Source organism: Aythya marila (assembly GCF_965140915.1).
Source record: "Aythya marila genome assembly, contig: HAP1_HAP1_SCAFFOLD_158, whole genome shotgun sequence".
Classification (NCBI taxonomy): domain Eukaryota; kingdom Metazoa; phylum Chordata; class Aves; order Anseriformes; family Anatidae; genus Aythya; species Aythya marila.
In genome coordinates this window covers 1216034-1236246 of record NW_028136675.1, presented here as the reverse complement: position 1 = coordinate 1236246, position 20213 = coordinate 1216034, and the positions used below count along the sequence as shown (strand labels likewise).

The 20213-nt window shown below is 49.1% G+C and overlaps 1 protein-coding gene and 1 pseudogene across 2 annotated transcripts; one reads left to right on the top strand and one right to left on the bottom strand.

The window, feature by feature from the left end:
- Positions 1-4776: 4776 nt before the first annotated feature.
- On the bottom strand, positions 4777-13047 carry LOC309891589 (olfactory receptor 14C36-like; annotated as a pseudogene). Its single transcript has 2 exons — positions 12837-13047; positions 4777-5775 (listed from the first exon to the last, which is right to left on the bottom strand). The product of its transcript is annotated as an olfactory receptor 14C36-like (transcript).
- Positions 13048-17809: 4762 nt separating this feature from the next.
- Positions 17810-18766, top strand: LOC309891588 (olfactory receptor 14C36-like; the record flags this gene model as incomplete). The annotated part of the gene is made up of 1 exon (XM_082785941.1): positions 17810-18766. The coding sequence occupies one exon, from the start codon at positions 17810-17812 to the stop codon at positions 18764-18766; it is 957 nt and encodes a 318-aa protein (XP_082642067.1).
- Between the last annotated feature and the right edge of the window lie 1447 nt (positions 18767-20213).

Sequence of the window (20213 nt, the reverse complement as noted above, 5' to 3'; positions counted from 1 at the left end):
CCTGGTCCTTGGGCGAAGACAATCCCACGAGTGGGTTTGCCTTTTCCCGAGGCAGGAGCAACCCACACTGCCTTCCCCATCCACCTTCCTATATGCACTACGGGAACCTTAGCTCCTTTCACAGTGTGTAGGGGTTTTGTTTCGGCAGGACCAGCACGGCTGTCAGACCCCCTATTGTTAACTAGCCAAGTGGCTTCTGGTAGATTTGTGTCCCATTGTTTCCACGTCCCAGCACCTAATGCTCGTAACATAGTCTTTAACAGTCCATTGTACCTCTCAACCTTCCCAGAGGCTTGTGGGTGGTAAGGGATGTGGTACACCCACTCAATACCATGCCTCTTTGCCCAGGAGGTAACAAGATTGTTTCGGAAATGACTCCCATTGTCAGACTCAATTCTCTCTGGTGTACCATGACGCCACAATACTTGTCTTTCCAGGCCCAAGATAGTGTTTCGGGCTGTGGCATGGTTTACAGGGTATGTTTCCAGCCACCCAGTAGTTGCTTCTACCATGGTGAGTATGTACCGTTTGCCTTGGCGAGTTTTTGGGAGTGGTCCGATATAGTCAATTTGCCAGGCCTCACCATATTGAAACCCTAACCATCTCCCCCTGTTCCAGGGAGATTTTACCTTCATGGCTTTCTTGATTGCAGCACAGGTCTCACACTCATGGGTAACCTGTGTGATGGCCTCAATGGTCAAGTCCACCCCTCGATCACGAGCCCATCTGTAAGTGGCATCTCTCCCCAGATGTCCTGATGTTTCATGGGCCCATCGAGCTACAAACAGCTCACCCTTACGTTCCCAGTCTAAGTCCACCTGAGCCACTTCAATTTTCGAAGCTCGATCCACTTCTTTGTTGTTCTGATGTTCTTCAGTAGTGCGACTCTTGGGCATGTGGGCATCTACATGACGTACTTTAACATCCAGGTTTTCTACCCGGGCAGCAATATCTTGCCACAGGGTAGCAGCCCAGATAGGCTTACCTCTGCGCTGCCAGTTGCTCTGTTTCCATTGCTGCAGCCACCCCCACAGAGCATTTGCCACCATCCATGAGTCAGTATAAAGATACAATACTGGCCAATTTTCTCTTTCGGCAATATCTAGGGCTAGTTGTATGGCTTTTACTTCTGCATACTGACTCGACTCACCTTCCCCTTCCATGGCTTCCGCAACTCGTCGTATGGGATTCCACACAGCAGCTTTCCATTTCCGATGGCTCCCTATCACACGGCAGGATCCGTCAGTAAACAACGCATACTGCTTTCTGTCTTCTGGCAACTCATTGTATGGTGGTGCCTCTTCAGCACGGGTTACCTCTTCTGTTGGCACTCCGAAATCTCTGCCTTCCGGCCAGTCCATAATCTCTTCCAGGATTCCTGGGCGATTGGATTTTCCCATTCGAGCCCGCTGTGTAATTAACGCTATCCACTTACTCCATGTAGCATCAGTTGCATGGTGTGTAGTGGGAATTTTCTCTTTGAACATCCAATGTAACACAGGTAGCCGCGGTGCCAAGAGGAGCTGTGCCTCTGTACCCACAACTTCTGAAGCAGTTCGAACACCCTCATATGCTGTGAGTATTTCCTTTTCAGTTGACGTACCCGAGCAGCTAGGGTTGAAGTAAGTACACCATCCCATTTCCTCATATCTTCCCCATGGTCACGCAGATAAAACCACAAGGTGCCACGTGGTGTACGTCTTGGGTACTCTCTCTCTTGAGCAGGCGAATGCTGATTCTTAGTGGCTGAAGTATCACTCTGTCTAGATGAGGGGGAATATACTTTCTCCACAAGCTTGTCAAGTCCTTTAGACAATTTCTCCACAGCTGAGACACAGGACTGTAGCGGAGCAGAGAGATTGTCTTCATATTTTTGAAGTTGGCAGGAGACATCATACATTGTTGGTCCCATCCCCTCATCCCAGTGAATTGCTGCCAGGGTACTGGCATGTGCTGCTGGTGCACTCCGCACAAATTTACGCCACATGGATGTTGTGCACTGGACTTCATCGGGATCTTGAGGTGTCTGGGCATTGTCCAAATCACTATAAATCATCTCCCGCACAGCTAATTCCCGCAGATGTTGGAGACCTTTATCCACAGTGGTCCACTTGCCTATGTGATATACAATATCTTCCTTATGGGGATATCTTTCTTTGATAGCTGCCAGGAGTCGTCTCCAGAGGCTGAGGGCCTGTGCTCCTCTCCCGATTACTTTGTCGATTACCCTTTCTCTAGAGAGGGATCCCAGCTGCTTGGCTTCATTGCCTTCTAATTGTAGGCTACTGGCCCCAGCATCCCAGCATCGGAGCAGCCAAGTGAGGATGTGTTCACCTGGGCGTCGACCATAATCCTTTCGTATTTCTCGCATCTCACTCAGGGATAAGGATCGAGTGATTTCTGATTCCTTTATGATTTCCGTCTCGTCTTCCTGCTGTTTTTGTGATGGCTCTGCTTTAGAGGTACCTGCCAATTCCCCTTCTCCCTCCTTCTTAGGAGAGCCTTCTTCCCTTACTAAATGAGCTGACCTCCGTTTCCATTGTTTTGACTTGACTATGGGGGCGACTGATACCATAGTTGGTTGGTCCTCTGGGTCAGCCACAGCATGTGTTACTTGGTCATCAGATTCAGAGACTTCCTCCCTCTCTTCAAGTTGCTGGATGATGTTAAACAGTGTTTGATAGGAATAAACCAGGACCCAGCACAATGCTGCAAGCTGTTGTTCTCCGGCATTATCAGGATCAGGACATACAACTCTCAAACATTCTACCAAGTTTTTAGGATTTAGCACTTGCTCAGGGGTGAAGTTCAAAACTATTGGAGGAGACACTCGTGACAGGTATCTGCTAACATCATCCCACACACCGTGCCACTCACCACGAGACTGTTTCGGGACAGATTCCCAAATAAGTTTTTTAAACAATCGACTAATCTTAGAGAGAAAATGAAACCTGTTATTCAGAATTAGAAATAGCAATACATGGGTTACAGATGGATCTTCAAAATACTCCCAAACTGTTGTAATTAGCCCACTGTGAAAGAAGGGAAAGGTACCATTCCTGATATTATTAATAAACTGGTGTCCAGATGAGAAAAGGAAGGCAGTGTAGTTCTGAATATTCTCTGAAAGATAGTTTCCATGGGACCCAAATGATAACAGCGCAGAGCCTGAATTCCAGAGTAAAACCAAGGTCAGTGCTTGGCAGCACAACGAATTAAAAAAAGTGAACACAGATTGTAGCACTTGGTCGGATCGGATATATAGGAGAAAGGAGAATATGACACGAATTGCATGACATATGAACAAAGCCATTATTATTAACAGGGCAAGGAACATGGTTACTAGCAAGCAAGTGTGTTAGTTGTATGCGTTTAATCAATTCTATTGTTATCTCAACCCTTCGAGCCCCACGTTGGGCGCCAAAAAGGACTGTGGTGGTTTTACTGTGCTGGGCAGCTAAACCCCACAACCGCTCTCTCACTCCCCCTCCTTTAGATAAGGAGGGGGAGAAGTAAAGCAAAGAACAACTCACGGGTTGAGATAAGGATAATTTAATTAAAGGGAAATAATTATAATAATTAAATAAAGACTACCATGAACTAAACAATTTAACTAAGGGGAAAATAAAAGGGAAAGGGGAAAAGGGAGGAAAACAAACAAACAAAATAAATGAAAGCTATATGGAAGTGCAGAGGAAAGAAATTACTCTCTACTTCCCACAAATGAGCGATGATTGACCACGTCCTTGAAGCAAGGCCTCAACGCACGCAGCCGGTGTTCGAGAGGAGGACCGACGTCTTCTCAACGAGAGCCCACCCCTCCCCTCTTCTTCCTGTTTCCACCTTTTATTGCTGAGTGTGACACCACATGGTATGGAATATCCCTTTGATTGGTTTAGGTCAGCTGCCCTAGTGATGTTTCTCTCCTCACTTTTTTGCCCACCCCCTAGGAGGGTTAGAGAAAGGCCCAACGCTGTGCCACTGCTGCTCAGCAGTAGACACAACACTGGTGTGATAACACTGCTGTTCCAGCTACAAGTACAGAGTACGGCACTGTATGGGCTGCTGCCGGGAAAGTTAACATTCCAGCCAGACCCAGTACACAGTGTCCTTGCTGCAGGAGATGCCCTGACACTCCCCCCGCACCCCACCCCAACTTGGCCCTGGAGCTCCTCAGGCAGCACCACTGCACACACTCAGCACACTGCTCTGCTCCCAGGACACCCCATGTCCCACACAGCCTTGCCCCAGCCCAGCACATCTGGGCTGGCCTGAGCAGCCATTCCTGCAGCCCCTGCCTGTGCTACCCACAGCCGCTGACCTGGCGGTGCTGCTCTGCAAAGCGAGGGGGCTGTGGTGTGCAGGGCCTTGCATTGAACTTGTGTGATTACATTTTATTACACAGATGCTATGAGAAAGTCTTCACTGACTCACTTAAAGTGTTGTTGCACATTTATACAGCCTCCATATGAGACAGAACAGTTTCATTCATTCATAGTAATGGGGGGAATTAAAATATTTATGTAGGAATGTAATGAGCACAAGCAGTCATAATGGCAATAAAAAAGGAAAGGAAATGAAAGGGGAAGGGAAGGGAAGGGAAGGGAAGGGAAGGGAAGGGAAGGGAAGGGAAGGGAAGGGAAGGGAAGGGAAGGGAAGGGAAGGGAAGGGAAGGGAAGGGAAGGGAAGGGAAGGGAAGGGAAGGGAAGGGAAGGGAAGGGAAGGGAAGGGAAGGGATAAACATAAGCCTGGAAGGGGATGTACTAGGATTCATTATTAGAGAGTGAAGGGATCTTTATGAGTATTGAAAAATATCCCACATACTTGTTTCCTAACTGCAACCTTGAGCTCCTTGTTCTTCATGCTGTAGATGAGGGGGTTCACTGCTGGAGGCACCACCAGTGCCTCCACCAGGCAGCACTGTACTCAGCACTGCCAGCAAAAGGTTGAGAAATGGCAAAGAGATGGAGGGGGGCTTCACGTAGGTAAATATAGCAGTGCTGAGAAACAGGCAGACAACAGCCAGGTGAGGGAGGCACGTGGAAAAGGCTTTGTGCCGGCCATGCTGTGAGGGGATCCTCAGCACTGACCTGAAGATTTGCACATAGGACAACACAAGGAAAACAAAACAGCCAGATGCTAAAACAGCACTAACCACAAGAAGCTCAATTTCCTGGAGGTAGGCATCAGTGCAGGAGAGCTTGAGGATCTGGGGAATTTCACAGAAGAACTGGTCCAGGGCATTGCCTTGTCAGAGGGGGAGGGAAAAGGTATTGGCAGTGTGAAGCACAGCATAGAGAAAGCCACTGCCCCAGGCAGCTGCTGCCATGTTGGCACAAGTTCTGCTGGCCATTACTGTCCCATAGTGCAGGGGTTTGCAGATGGCGATATAGCGGTCATAAGCCATGATGGTGAGAAGATAAAACTCTGCTGAAAGGAAAACAAAAAAGAAAAATACCTGAGCAGCACAACCTGTGTAGGAAATGGCCGTGGTGTCCCACAGGGAATTGGCCATGGCTTTGGGAACAGTTGTGGTAATAGTGCCGAGGTCGATGAGAGAGAGGTTGAGGAGGAAGAAGTACATGGGTGTGTGGAGGTGGTGGTTGCAGGCTACGGCTGTGAGGATGAGGCCGTTGCCCAGGAGGGCAGCCAGGTAGATGCCCAGGAAGAGTGCGAAGTGCAGGAGCTGCAGCTCGCGTGTGTCTGTGAATGGCAGGAGGAGGAACTCTGTGGGGAATCTGCTGTTGGAAATTTGCTGCCTCTGGGCATGGTTGGCTGTCCATGTTGGAAAAGACATAGACAATTAGGACAGGGTTTTTGAGCAAAACCCTCTTCATTTCTCACAGACCCTTTGCACACCCACTTTCATTCTCCCCACTCAGGATGGTATCGTTACAGCTACCCAGCTGGCAATCTGCTCTCTGTTGGTTGAGTGCACTGTGAGGAACCTGGAGGCTTCCTCACAAAGAGGCCCCCACTTCTGGGGAGGTTCCTGTTGGTGAATGGCCTGAGATTTGAGAAGGCAATTTGTAGCTTTGTCCATGTGGCACTAATCTCCAAGCCCAGCATTCAGCATTTCTTTTGGCACCCATGGCCATCTGCCCCTGAGACAAGATCACTGGGAGGGATTCTTCTGCTTACAGTCATAGAATCATTAAGGTTGGAAAAAACCTCCAACATCATCTGGCCCAACCATTCTCCTATCACCAATATCACCCACTAAACTATGGCCTTAAGTATTACGTCAAAGCTTTCCTTAAACATCCCCAGGGACGGTGACTCCAACACCTCCCTGGCAAGCCATTCCCATGCCTGAGCACTCTTTCTGGGAAAAACATTGCTCCTAATTTCCAACCTGAACCTCCCCTCACGCAACTTGAGGCAATTCCCCCTTGTCCTACTGCTGGTTATCTGCGCAAAGAGGCTGACCCTCAGCACCCCACAACTTCCTTTCAGGTAGTTGTAGAGTCCTTCCTCTTCACCTTCTTCAGTGACCAAGTGATCGAGCCTGTAACCACTGAGACAAAGCCTGGTCTCACCTCAGCCTGTCCTCTGCTCTTTCTCTCCAGGCGTGAGAACTGGAGAGGGCAGGATAGAGGAAACAACACTCTCACTGTGCTGTGTGCCCTTGGTGAATTGTACCCATCATACAGAGAGGCTGTGCAGTAGCTTCATGCTCATTCTTCAGAAGATGGTCTGTGACACGGAGTCATACTGATGCCATTCCATAGGGCTTAGCTTCTCCCACTACACCTGTGCAATGTTCTCAAAGGGGTAACCATCCTTGTCTTCGGGCCGATGTGAAGTGCCCTAAGGATCAGTACTTGCGAAGGCAGAGCCAGATCATTTCTCAGTCCTCTTGACTGCCCTGCCAGGAGCTCCACAGGTTAGAAGGGTCCTTTGGCACCTTGTTCCCCTGCAGACACCTCCTGAGCACCAGTGTCTGATCCTCAGCTGAACTCCTCCCCACCACTCCAAGGAGCTGACACACCCAAGAGCCCCAGCTGAAGAGAAAGTCTGAAACAGGCAGAGGGAGAAGGACAAGCAGCATGACCGAGAGAGGGGAGGGGAGAGACAGATGAGCAAGCAGAAAGGGGTCACCCTGCCAAGCCATGCCTGCTGCCTGCCAGGCAGCACCATGGCAGAGCAGTGGCTCTCAGCCCATTGCTGAGCACTGGGACAGGGCACATAACAGGAAAGGAAGATCTGCCTTCTTCTGGGGTTCTGGCTACACAGGAGGCAGCTGCTACCCAGGACCCCCCAGCCCAGAGGGCAGTGGCTCTGCTGGGTGGGAGAGGAGAGCTGAGGGGGGTTGCTCAGGGATGGAACCTGCACTGCAGGGGATGGCAGGAGGTGCCTATATGTCTTCTGCAGCAGGGTTTCTCTTTGCAGTTCCCTCTTTCCCTGCTGATCTCTGCTGCCTGCAGCCATTCCTGCCAGGAGCTGCTTCCCTGTCGCCACATCTGTGCCCTGCCAGTGCTCCCAGAATCCATCCCATCTGCTGTGCTCAGCTCTGCCCTTCACCCTCTCAGTGTGTGCATGTGCTGAACAGCAGGTCACAAAAGCCCTGATGAGACTGGGAAGGTGGTGCTGCTGCGTTATGAAGGACTCTCGGTACTGAATGCCCTTTCTGAGGTTCCTCATAAAATCTGGGGTGACATGAAATCTCTACTCTGTACAGCTCTGTTTCCATTCCCATCCTGATGAACCAAAGAGAGGTGAAAGCACAGCTTCAGGAAAGCCTCAGACTTGACCTTCCTTTTGAAGAGTACGCTCTGACATGGTCTGGGGGTGCCATGGAGCTGTGAGCTGCCTAACCCAGGCAGAAGTCTGAAGGCACCAGCAGGACCCTGCCATGCCCTGCCCTGCCCAGGGGCCTCTTTCCACACGCAGCTTCTTCCCGCAGCACCCTGGGCAGCTTCCCAGGCAAGCTGAGTGCTGAGCCTGGCAGGCGGCAGAGGCCCTGCCCCAGCACACAGCCCCTGGGGCACAGCAGGGACCCTGCTCTGCACCACAGCCCTGGGCACCCCTGCCTTCACCCCAGGTGCACAGGCTTCAGCCAGCCCCATATGAATGAACCTCCATGTCCTGTACTTCTGACAGCTATGCCTGGTTAACCCTGCTCTGGAGTATGTCATTTATACAGTAGAGACAATAGAGTCCTTCTGAAAGATCCCATAGGCTGTGGGATATGTCAGCAAATCTGGAGATGGCACCAGGAACAACAGCTGCATTGCCCTGCAGCCAGAGACTTACCCTGTTCAGGGCTGTTAAAATTTCTCCCGCAGTGAGCTCTCAGCATCCCCCCTCCACACTGCCTTTAACATCTCCCTCCCTTCTCTCAGCCACCCTTGTCCCCTGCAGGCAGTGTCCCCAGCCCTGCTGCGCTGTGCAGAGGAGCTGCTCCTGGGCAGAGCTATCTCTCTGTCTCGCTGCCCGCTTGCCAGGAGCTCCCCTTGGGCCCAGGAGCCCGGTAGCCCAGTTCAGCAGCACAGGGAGCTCTTGACAAGTCCTTGGACCTCCAGAGGAATCAACTTTGAAACAGGCTGATGCAATCACTGATTTTTTTCTCTCAGCTGGGGATGGTCACTTATTTCCAGTAGTGTGTTTTCCCCTAATTTGAAAGAAGGGTTTGGCGTGAGAGTACTCTTTTCTTGTCCCATTATGAGACCATACACCCACAAAGTGACAGGGAGGCTGCATCCCATCTCTTCCAAATGTTTGTTGATATTAAGTGGGAAATTTTTTGACATAAACTGAAATCCCTCTGTGTACATAAGCTACACAACCAATTGCTGGCCTGCAGGATCATTGTATCCTAGAATCCTTTGGGTCTCAATGGACCTTAAAGACCATCTAGTCTCAACCCCCCTGCCATGGGCAGGGAAACTTCTCCTAGGCCAGGTTGCTCAAGGTTCCGTCCACCCTGATCTTTGGCCAGTTTGGTTAGGCTTTGGAACAGGTTGTTCACGGACGTGGTGAAGTCACCTTCCCTGGGGATGTTTAAGGAAAGCTTCATGCCTGGGACACTGTTTAGAGCGTAATATCGATGGTTGGGTGATGGTTGATTTGGAGGTCTTTTCCAACCTTAATGGTTCTATGATTCTATGAATTGTAGGCTTCCAGGATCTAAGAATCATAGAATGCTTTGCATTAGACAGGACATTAAAGACCATCTAGTTCCAGCCCCCTTTCCATGGGTAGGGGCTAATCCCATGAGATCGGGTTTTTCAAGCTCTCATCCACCTTTATGTTGAACACTACCAGGGAGGGGGCATCTACAACCTCTTTGTGTAATCTTTTCCAGTGTCTCACCACCCTTTGTGTGAATAATTTCTTCCTTAGATCTGATCTAAATCTACTCTCTTTTAATTTAAAACTTGTTGTCCTAGCACTACACTCCCTGAAAAAGGGTCTTTCCAGCTCTCTCCTATTTTTCTCCATCTGTTCTGCTAAGGAGGGTGAGGGCGAGAGTGGCTGTGGGCAGCTTGGTTACCTCCTGGGGATAAAGCACAACACATCCAGAGACACAAACATGACCAACAAGTGATAAAGGAGGCAGTGAAGGGAACTAAACATGGTCAGTCACACTGGCTGGTGAGAACATGGGAGAGAGAGAAAACACTTCTTGCGGTCAGGTTATCTGATCAGGGACCTTGTCAGTTGGGAAACCAAGGGAAAAGGGGAAATGCTGGTAAAAGTACATATCCTAGGAGGACAGCCTGAGGACCCTTTGGCCATCTAGTCTGGAGAAAAGAAGGCTGAGGAGTAACCCCATTGCTCTCAACAACTTCTTAAGGGGGCGAAGTGTTGAAGGAGGGGATGATCTTTTCTCTCTTGTAACTGATCACACAACATGTGGGAATTGCACATAGATGCACCAGGGGACATTCAGATGGGGCATTAGGAAAATTTTACGTACTGTGAGGGTGATCAAACACTGGAACAGGCTTCCTAGAGACCTGGTTGATGCCCCATGTCTGTCAGTGCTCAAGAGGCATTTGGACAATACCCTCATACATAGTCTCTAATTTTTGTTTAACCCTTAAGAGGTCAGGAAGTTGGACTAGATGACCTTTGAAGGTCCCTTCCAACTGAACTATTCTGTTCTAATCACTACAGACTTGGCTAAGCCCCATTTGTGTATTGGAAGGCCACAATAATGTCTACTGGAGTCTTCTCAAGGCTAAGCAATCCTAACTTTCTCAGGCTGTCTTCACTGGAGGTGCCCTTCTTGTGCATGGCATACTTTTGTTAGAGGTGTAGTGGGCTGCAGGGAGTGTTTCAGTTAGTTGTCCTTGCTGTGCCAAAGAATCATAAAATGGCTTAGGTTGAATGGAACCTAAAAGATCTTCTTGTTCCGATGTACGTGCCTTAAGCAGGCATGCCACCAACTAGATCAGGTTGCCCAGGGCCTTCTCCAGTTTGGCCTTGAACACCTCCAGGGATGGGGGATCCATAGTTTCTCTGCACAACCTCTTCCCGTGACTCACTATCCATGCAGTCAAGAATTTCCTCCTAACGTCTAATCTAAATCTATCCTCAGTTACTTGAAGACCTTTCCCCTTGCCCTATCATTATCAACTCGAGTAAAGAGTCCATCTCCATCCTTTTTTAAGAGCCCTTTAAGAACTGAAAGGACACAATGAGGTCTCCTCAGAGCCTTCTCTTCTCCAGGCTGAACATCCCCAGCTCTCTCAGCCTTTTTTCATAGGAGAGGAGCTCCAACCCTCTGATCATCTTTGTGGCCCTCCTCTGAACTTGCTCTAACAGGTCCACATCTTTCTTGTGCTGGGGTCCCCAAACCTGAATGGAGTACTCCAGGCAGGACCTCACGAGGGCAGAGTAGAAGGGGACAATCACCTTACTCGGTCTGCTGGCCATTCCTCTTTTGATGAAGCCCATGATGCAAACTTCACGATGTTTTGCACACCCCCGACCTACATGTCATTGGAGGCAGGATGAGAAACAGAAACCCTTGATGCTGTGCAGACATGGTTCATCAATATGTGAGTATCTAATATTTAATCTAAATCTACCCTTTTTTACTTGAAAGCCATTGCCCCTTGTCCTATCACTACATTCCCTGGTAATGAGTCCTTCCCCAGGTTTCCTGTGGGCTCGCTTTAGGTACAGGAAGGTTGCTGTAAGGTCTCCCCAAAGCCTTCTCTTTTCCAGTAAATGATAATGATAATGATAATGATAATGATAATGATAGTCGTCATCATCATCATCATCATCATCATAGTTCTCCCAGTCTCCTCTCTTAGCAGACGTGCTCTAGATCATTTTTGTGGTCCTCCTCTGGTCCTGCTCTACTAAGTCCATGTGTCTACTGAGGTGAGCTGAGACATGAATAAAAAGATAGGCATTTATTTAACCATTTAAGCAACACTAGCAAAATCTGTTTTTGTCTTTTATTGGTGGTATGAGGAACATTGCAAATGGCTAAACATCTGCCTGTCAATGGCAAATGGTGAATAATAAAATAATAAGTTTTGTTTTTTGTTTGTTTGTTGGTTGGTTGTTTTGTTGTTGTCGTTGCTTGTGTGCACATCTAGCTGTTAAACTGTCTTTATTCCAGCCCACTTTTTTTTTTTTTTTTTCACTTTTACCTTCAGTTCTTTTCAAAACACCCCACTAGGTAGGAGGAATGAGCTCGTAGCCCTGTGGTGCTTAGCTGCCTACCAGGTTTAATCTACCTCGCAACTTTACTGAAGTCAAAGTGTATCGATATCCACTGCTCTGCCCTCTTCTGCCAGGCCTGTTATTTCATCAGGGGCATTTCATGTCCCAGTTGGTCAAGAGTGACTTCCCCTACATGAAGATATCCCAACTGCTCGTGATGATATTATTGTTGCTCCTGTGCCTGGAATAGGGTTCCAGGATGAGCTGGTCCATCACCTTTCCTGGGATGGAGTGGAGCCTAAGCAGCCTGCACTTCCCTGAGCCCTCCCCCTTGCCATTCTTGCAGCAAAGATGGACATTTGCTTTCCTCCAGTCTTGGGGCACTTCTGCTAGTCACCAGGATGGATCCAAGATGACCAAGGGTGGCCTTGCAAGGACATCAGCCAGCTCCTTCCACTCTCATGGGTGAATCCCATCAGGTCCAATAGAATCACAGAATCTTAGAATGTTTTGGCTTGGAAGGGATTTTATACATCATCCAATTACAACCCCCCTGCCATGGGCAGGGACACCTTCCACTAGATCAGGTTGCTCAAAGCCCCATCCAATCTGGTCTTGACCAATTCCAGGGATGAGGCATCCACAACTTCTCTGGGCAATCTGTTCCAGTGCTTCACCCTCCTCAGAGCAAAACATTTCCTCCTTAAATCTAATTGAATCCTACCCTTCTTTAGGTTTAAACCATTACTCCTTGTCCTATCACTATACTCCCTGACAAGGAGGCCCTTCCCAGCTTTTTGTAGGCTTCCTTTAGGTATTGGAGGGCTGCTATACAGTCACCCTGGAGCCCTCTCTCCTCCAGGCTGAACAACCCCAACTCCCTCCCATCTCTCCTCTCCAATAGGAGAGGTTCTTGAGACCCTTAATCATCTTTGTGTCCCTCCTCTGCACTCATTCTAATACTTCCATGTCCTTCTTGTGCTGGGGACCCCAGAGATGAATGCAGGACCCCAAGTGAGTTCTCACAAAAGCAGAGCAGAGGGGGAGAATCACCTTCCTTCACCTGCTGGCCATGCTTTCTTTGATGTAGCCCAGGATAATGTTGTTTTTCTGTGCTGCAGGCACACATTGCTGGCTCATGTTGAGCTTCTCATCCACCAGCACCCCCATGTCCTTCTCCTCAGGGCTACTTTCGATCCATTCTCTACCCAGCCTGTAAATATGTTTGGGATTGCCCCAGTCCAGATTCAGGACTTTGCACTTGGCCTGGCTGAACTTCATGAGGTTCACACAGGTCCACCTCTCAAGTCTGTCAAAGTCCTTCTGGATGGCTTCCCTACCCTCCAGCATGTTGACTTCTCCACATAGCTTGCTGTCATGAACAAACTTGCTGAAGGTGCATTTGATCCCACTGGCCATGTCACCAACAAAGATGTTAAACAGTGCCAGTCCAATACTGACCTGTGAGGAACACCACTCGTTACTGATCTCCACTTGGACATTGAGCCATTGACTGCAACTCTTTGAATGCAACTATCCAGCCAATGCCTTACCCACTGAGTGGTCCACTCGTCAAATCATTGTCCAATTTAGAGACAAGGATATCATGGGGGACAGCATCAAATGATTTCCACAGTTCCAGGTAGATGATGTTAGTCCTTCCTCTATTCGCCAGTTCTGTAACCCTTTTGTAGAAGTCCAGACGATTTGTCAGATATCACCAGATTTGTCAGGCAATCCATAGACTTGTATATATCCCATTTTGTCAAGTATGCCCTGACCTGATCCACTCCCTCCAAGTGCCCATGCCCCAGACCTTCCTACGTTCTCTGTGACCTGGGATTCCTGAAGGTCAGTCTTGCCAGTAATGACTGAGGTGAAGAAGGAATTCAGTACCTCAACTTTTTCCACGTCTCATTTCAACTGGTATTGGGCCTCATTCAGCAGTGGGTCCACATTTTCTGGAGCCTTCCTTTTGCCACCTATATACTTTCAGAAGCCCTTCTTACTGCCTTTGAAATCCTTGCCCAAGTTCAATTACAGGTAGGTTATAGCTTTCCTAAACTCACAGGATTCTTCCATGCAGATAGGTGAGGAGGCCAAAGATGGCTCTCCCGACGGCCAAGATTTTGAGCTTGCTATTTGTGAGCTATACTATCCTCCCCTCTGAATCAGCTCCACCATCTCATGGTCGCTGAAGGAAACCATGATGCAATTAGACAAATATGACCTAACTGCTCTCATGGAAATGTGGTGGGACGGTTCACACAACTGGAAGCACTGAGGGTTACAAGCTCTTCAGAAGAGAGAGACAGTGAAGAAGGGGAGGGAGTATTGCCCTGTATGTTAGGGAAAGGATTGATTGCAAAGAGATGCCTCTGAGAAACAACCATGGATAGGTCGAGAGCTTGTAGGCAAAAGTTAAAGACTGCACCAATAAAAGACACCTTGTGATTGGGGTCTTCTCCAGGTTACCTGATCAAGAAGAGCTTGTGGATGAGGCCTTCATGCTTCAACTACAAGAAGTGCCATGCTCGCATGCTCTCATCCTGATGGGGGAATTCAACTACTCGGGTGTCTGATGGAAAAGCTATAAAACATGCTGTAAGCAATTCAGGAGACACTTAGAGAGCATTGAGGATAAGTTCCAGTCCAGGTATACAGAGCAACTAGAGAAGTGTTACTGGCACCGGTGCTCACTAGTGCTGACAGACTCATGAAAGAGGTTAAGATTGGATTGTCCTCATTGAGTTTGTGATCTCAAGGAATGTGGGCCTGGCGAAGAACAAAGTCAGGACCCTGAACTTATGAAGAGCCAACCTCAAGCTACTTAAAGACCTTGTGGACGAGATCCCCTGGAATACTGTCCCTAGGGACAAAGAAGCTGAACAGAGCTGGCAACTCTTTAAGAATGTTCTCCTTAGAGCATAGAAACTCTCCATCCTCCTGCATAAGAAAGTGGGCAGGGAGGGCAGACAACTGGGGCAGCTCAGCAAGGACCTGATGGTCAAACTGAGGCACAAGAAGGAAATGCACAGGCAGTGGAAATGGAGACACGTGGCCAGGGAAGAGTACAGGGATGCAGTCTGGATATACAGGGATGGGATCAGGAAAGCCAAGACACAGACAGAACTGAGCTTGGCAAGGGATGCAAAGAATGACAGGAAGGGATTCTAGAGGTACATTGGCCAGAAAAGAAAGGTGAAAGAGAGTGTGTCCCTTCTGATGGATGAGAAGGGTGAACTGGTAATAGCAGATATGGAGAAGGTTGAGGTACTCAACAATATCTTTGCCTTGGTCTTCACTGCCAGTCAGGCTTCCCAAGTCTTTCTTTTCCTTGAACCTGTAAATGGAGGCTGAGGGAGTCAAGTCTCACCCGCTGTAAGTGAAGAGCAAGTTTGAGACCACCTGATGAAAGTAAAGACATACAAGTCTATGGGGCCTGATGACTTGCATCCCAGGGTCCTGAAGGAACTGGCTGATGCAGTGGCCAAGATTCTAGCCATCATATTTAAAAAGGTCATGCAGTCAGGTGACTGGGAAAAGGGAAACATCATTCCCATTTTTAGAAAGGGTAGAAAAAGGACGCGGGGAACTACAGACTGATGAGCCCCACCTCTGTGCCTGACAAGATCTTGGGAAAGATCCTCCTGGAAGCAATATCAAGGCAGGTGCAAGAAAAAGAGAAACAAAGACGTGATCCAAGACAGCCAGAATGGCTTCACTAAAGGCAAATCGTGCCTGACCAATCTGCTGGTTTTCTACAATGAACTGACTGCATCAGTTGACAAAAGAAGACTGACTGATGCCATCTACATGGACTTCTGTAAGGTATTTGACATGGTCCCACATGACATCCTTGTCTCCAAATTGGAGAATCCATCCTGGTCCAAATGTCTGGACCAGAAACTTACCCTCAACATGCTCTAGGAGTTTCTTGAATTGCTTGAGGGTTGGACCACTCAGTGGGTAAGGAATTGGCTTGAAGGTCACACCAAGAGAGTGGTGGTCATTTAACTCCATCTCCAAGTTGGAGGCAGGTGAAGAGAGGTTTACCTCGGGGGTCTCTCCAGGGACTGGGACTATTGAAAATCTTTATCAATGAAATGGACAGTGGGATTGAGTGCACCATCAGCAAGTTTGCAGATGACATCAAGCTGAGAGTACAGTTGATTGAACAGAAGGAAGAGAAGCCATTCAAAGGGAGCTGGACAAGCTTGGGAAGTGGGCCCAATGTTAACATAATGATGTTCAACAAGTCCAAATGCAAGATTCTGCACCTGGACCAGGGCAACCTCAGCCATGAGTACAGACTGGGAGAAGAAATCATTGAGAGCAGCTCTGCAGAAAAAGGTCACTCGTGGAACAAATACTTTTTCAGATATGAGGTACAATAGTGCTGGAAAAGAGTTTCTTTCCTCCATGGACGGAAATAATATTAGTGATCGTTTCAGTCTGCTTCAGGCTGGATTCCCCTGGAGGCCCAGGGACTTGTCAAGAGCTCCCTGTGCTGTTAAGCTGGGCCAGCCTCCTGAGGCCAAGGGGAGCTCCTGGAAAGCGGGCAGTGCTGTAGAGAGACAGCTCTGCCCAGGAGCAGCTCCTCTGCACAGTGCAGCAGGGCTGGGGACACTGCCTGCAGGGGACAAGGGCGTCTGAGAGAAGGGAGGGAGATGTTAAAGGCAGTGTGGAGGGGGGATGCTGAGAGCTCAGTGCGGGAGAAATCTTCATAGCCCTGAACAGGGTAAGTCTCTGGCTGCAGGGCAGCACAGCTGTTGTTCCTGGTGCCATCTCCAGATTTGCAGACAAATCCTACAGCCTGTGGAGCTTTCAGGGCGACTCTCAGAGCTTCTTTGGATTAGATGAGAATAACAAGGTCCAAAGCAGGGATTCCCTGCCACAGCTGTCAGAGGGACAGGACTTGAGGGTTCCTTCTCACAGGGCTGGATGCAGGCTGTGCAGCCAGTGTGCAGGCAGGGGTGTCCAGGGCTGTGGTGCAGAGCAGGGTCCCTGCTGTGCTTTGGGGGCTGTGTGCCAGGGCAGGGCCTCTGCTGCCTGCCAGGCTCAGCACTCTGCCTGCCCGGGGAGCTGCCCAGGACACTGCAGGGAGAAGCTGCAGTTGGAAGGAGCTCCCGCAGCAGGGAAGGGCAGGGCAGCATCCTTCTGGTGCTCAGAGGCTGCCTGGGCAGGCTGGTTACAGCTCCACAACATCCCCAGGGAATCTTTCAGGGAGATTCTTGAAACGGAAGAGAAATGCCTGCACTAGAAGTAGGGAAGACACTCTCCTGGGTCTCTACTTTCAATTTCCTGCCCTGAAGGACTTGCAGGACAGGTCAGAGCTGCTGTATATCTGCTGAACATGAAGAGACATCCCTGGACAGTTCTCTGGGACAGGAGGTGTGTGCAGAACAAAGCTGAGCACACATCAGGTGGGATAGGGTCTGTGAGCAATGGCAGGGAGGAGATGTGGGAACAGGGAAGGAGCTGACAACAGGGACAGCTCCAGGCATCAGAGTCCTCGGCAGGGAGGGAAGAGGGAGCTGCTGCCCAAAATGCCAAGGGAAGGGGGATTCAGGCACTCCCTGCCAGGCCTGCAGTGCAGGCCCCTTCTCTGCAGCAACCCCCTGCTCTCCTCTGACACCCAGCACAGCCTCTGTCCTCTGGGGCTTTAGGGCATGAGACACCTCCTCCTCAACTGGACCTCCAGAACAGGAGAGGAGCCTGTGTCCTGCAGTGTGATAAACAATGTTGAGGCTAAGAATGCCTTCCCTGCAGTGTCACTTCCATAGGTGGCATGCAAGCTTGGTAAGGTTAAGGCTTCCCTGCATGGCCGCCTTCCTTTCTCTGTGGCAGTGGGTTGGAGCATTTTGGTATTCTTTCTTATTTCTCCATCTGTGTGTGGTCCTCCTACTCTCTTTGTCTGGGATACAGGGGGATGTAATCTTCTCTTCTGACAAGAACTTCCTCAGGGTTTCTTCCTAGGAACAAGGTGCCCAAACTTCATTTTAAACTGTCAGGCATGGTGTCATTGGGTTGACAGAGCTGGAGAATAAGCAGACTCATACAGCTCAGGGAAGGGTGAATTCTCTGAGAAAAGACATGAATTTTGAACTTTGAGAGAAGTCTGTCTAACATGTCTCTGTCTTTTCCTCCATGAACAGGCAACCATGCCCTGAGGCTGCAAATGTCCAACAGCACTTTACCCACTGAGTTCCTCCTTCTGCCATTTGCAGACACACGTGAGCTGCAGCTCCTGCACTTTGGGCTCTTCTTGGGCATCTACCTGGCTGCCCTCCTGGGCAACAGCCTCATCCTCACACCCATAGCCTGCGACCACCACCTCCACACCCCCATGTACTTCTTCCTCTTCAACCTTGCTCTCCTCGACCTGGGATCCATCTCCACCACTGTTCCCAAAGCCATGGCCAATTCCCTGTGGGACACCACGACCATTTCCTATGCAGGTTGTGCTGCTCAGTTTTTTTTCTTTGTTGTCTTTGTCGCAGCAGAGTTTTATCTTCTCACCATCATGGCCTATGACCGGTACATTGCCATCTGCAAACCCCTGCACTACGGGACAATAATGGACAGCAGAACTTGTGTCAACATGATAGCAGCTGTTTGGGGCTGTACTTTTGTCTATGCTGTGCTGCACACTGCCAATACCTTTTCCCTTCCCCTCTGCCAAGGCAATGCCCTGGACCAGTTCTTCTGTGAAATTCCCCAGATCCTCAAGCTCTCCTGCTCAGATGCCTACCTCAGAGAAGTTGGGCTTCTTGTGGGTAGTGCCTGTTTTTTTTTGGGGTGTTTTGTTTTCCTTGTGCTGTCCTATGTGCAGATCTTCAGGGCTGTGCTGAGGATCCCCTCACAGCAAGGACGGCACAAAGCCTTTTCCACGTGCCTCCCTCACCTGGCTGTGGTCTCCCTGTTTCTTAGTACTGCCACATTTGCCTACCTGAAGACCCCGTCCATCTCTTCCTCATCCCTCAACCTTTTGCTGGCAGTTCTGTACTCGGTGGTACCTGCAGCAGTGAACCCCCTCATCTACAGCATGAGGAACCAGGAGCTCAAGGATGCAGTTAAGAAACTGATTTCATGGATATTTTTCAATACTCATAAAGATTCCTTCACTTTCCCATAATGAATCCCAGTACAACCCCTTCCAGGCTTGTGTTTTGGTTGTTCTCGTTATTTTTAATATTCCTTTTTGGTGGTGGTGGTGTTTTTCTTTTTCTTGTTGTTCTTGTTTGGATTCCCTTCCCCTCCTCCCCCCCCACTATGAACCTCTTCTGTCCCATGTGGAGGCTGTAGAAGTGTGCGTCTAGCACTGTGAAGACTCAGTGAAGACTCCCGCATAACATCTCCATAATAAAACAGAATCACCAGAGTGTACTGACTGAAGGCTAGGATTTCCTTCTCAAACCAATGTCAAGAATAGGCCCAAAGAATTGCTCCCCACAAGGATCTGTTCCTGTTTCAGTTCAGGAAGGAGTGGCTCATTGTCATATATGCTACCTGTCAGAGGGCTAGATTTAAACTCTCCCATGGAACTCTGCTGACAGCAGAGGCAGCAAATTATTATATTACATAGCCAGGGCTGTTCCCCGTGTGACCCATAGGTGATGTCCTTCAGGAGGGGAATCTGGAACTGCCTGCAGAGCCCAGGGTACCTCCACGGACAGCAGAGCCTGGGGTGGGCAGTCACTGCAGCCCCTCTGAAAGTGAGAGATCTCCCACCATGGGCTCAGCCACAGGGAAAGAACTAAAGCCAGGTATTCACAGGGACTCTGCAGTCTCAGAAGAGAGTGGCAGCCAGCGGGCAGAGGGAAGGGAAATTTAGGAGTGATTCATTTCCCCCTTCGTGAAGTACCTCTGTCTGGTACAGAACCACAGCTCGTTTGTTCTGCACAGCAGTAGCAACAGCTTGGGGAAAACATGTGGGAAGCATGGAGACAGCCATTCCCCACTGCCCAAGGGGAGCTGATCTTTGAAATTTGACCAGTTCCATCCTTCTGTTGGCATCAGTGTCTATACTGGCAGAACAGCAACCAAGACGATGGATCAGCACTGGGTCATGGGCCCTGAGATTTTCAATACCCAGCTGTAGAAAGCACTGACTAACCTGATCTACCTGTGAAGCTATCACTGATCAGAAAAGGTGATGGTAGTGGACACCTCCAGAGGTCCCTTCTGACACAGGGGACAAGAGGCTGAACTGTGGAATTAGTGTGCGTGAGCATCCCGTGTTTTGAGGCCTTTCTGGTGTTTGTAATCCCTGCTCCTCAAGGTTACCTGGTGAGTGAGGTAATTCCCAAAATGAGGATCTGACCCATGGGAACCTAGAGTAAAATGGGTGCAAGAAAACTACAGAAAAGTTCTCAGAAATATTGCAGGAAGTCTGAAGTCAGGAAGTCTGTGAGTTTTTAATCATGAAATCATAGAATCATAGAATATCCCGAGTTGGAAGGGACCCATAAGGATCATCAAGTCCAACTCCTGATCCTAATCAACCTTGCTTTCTACCTACATGTATATGCTCACTACTTCATCATCTTGTTTATATGGGTGTTATGAAAGTGACAGAAACT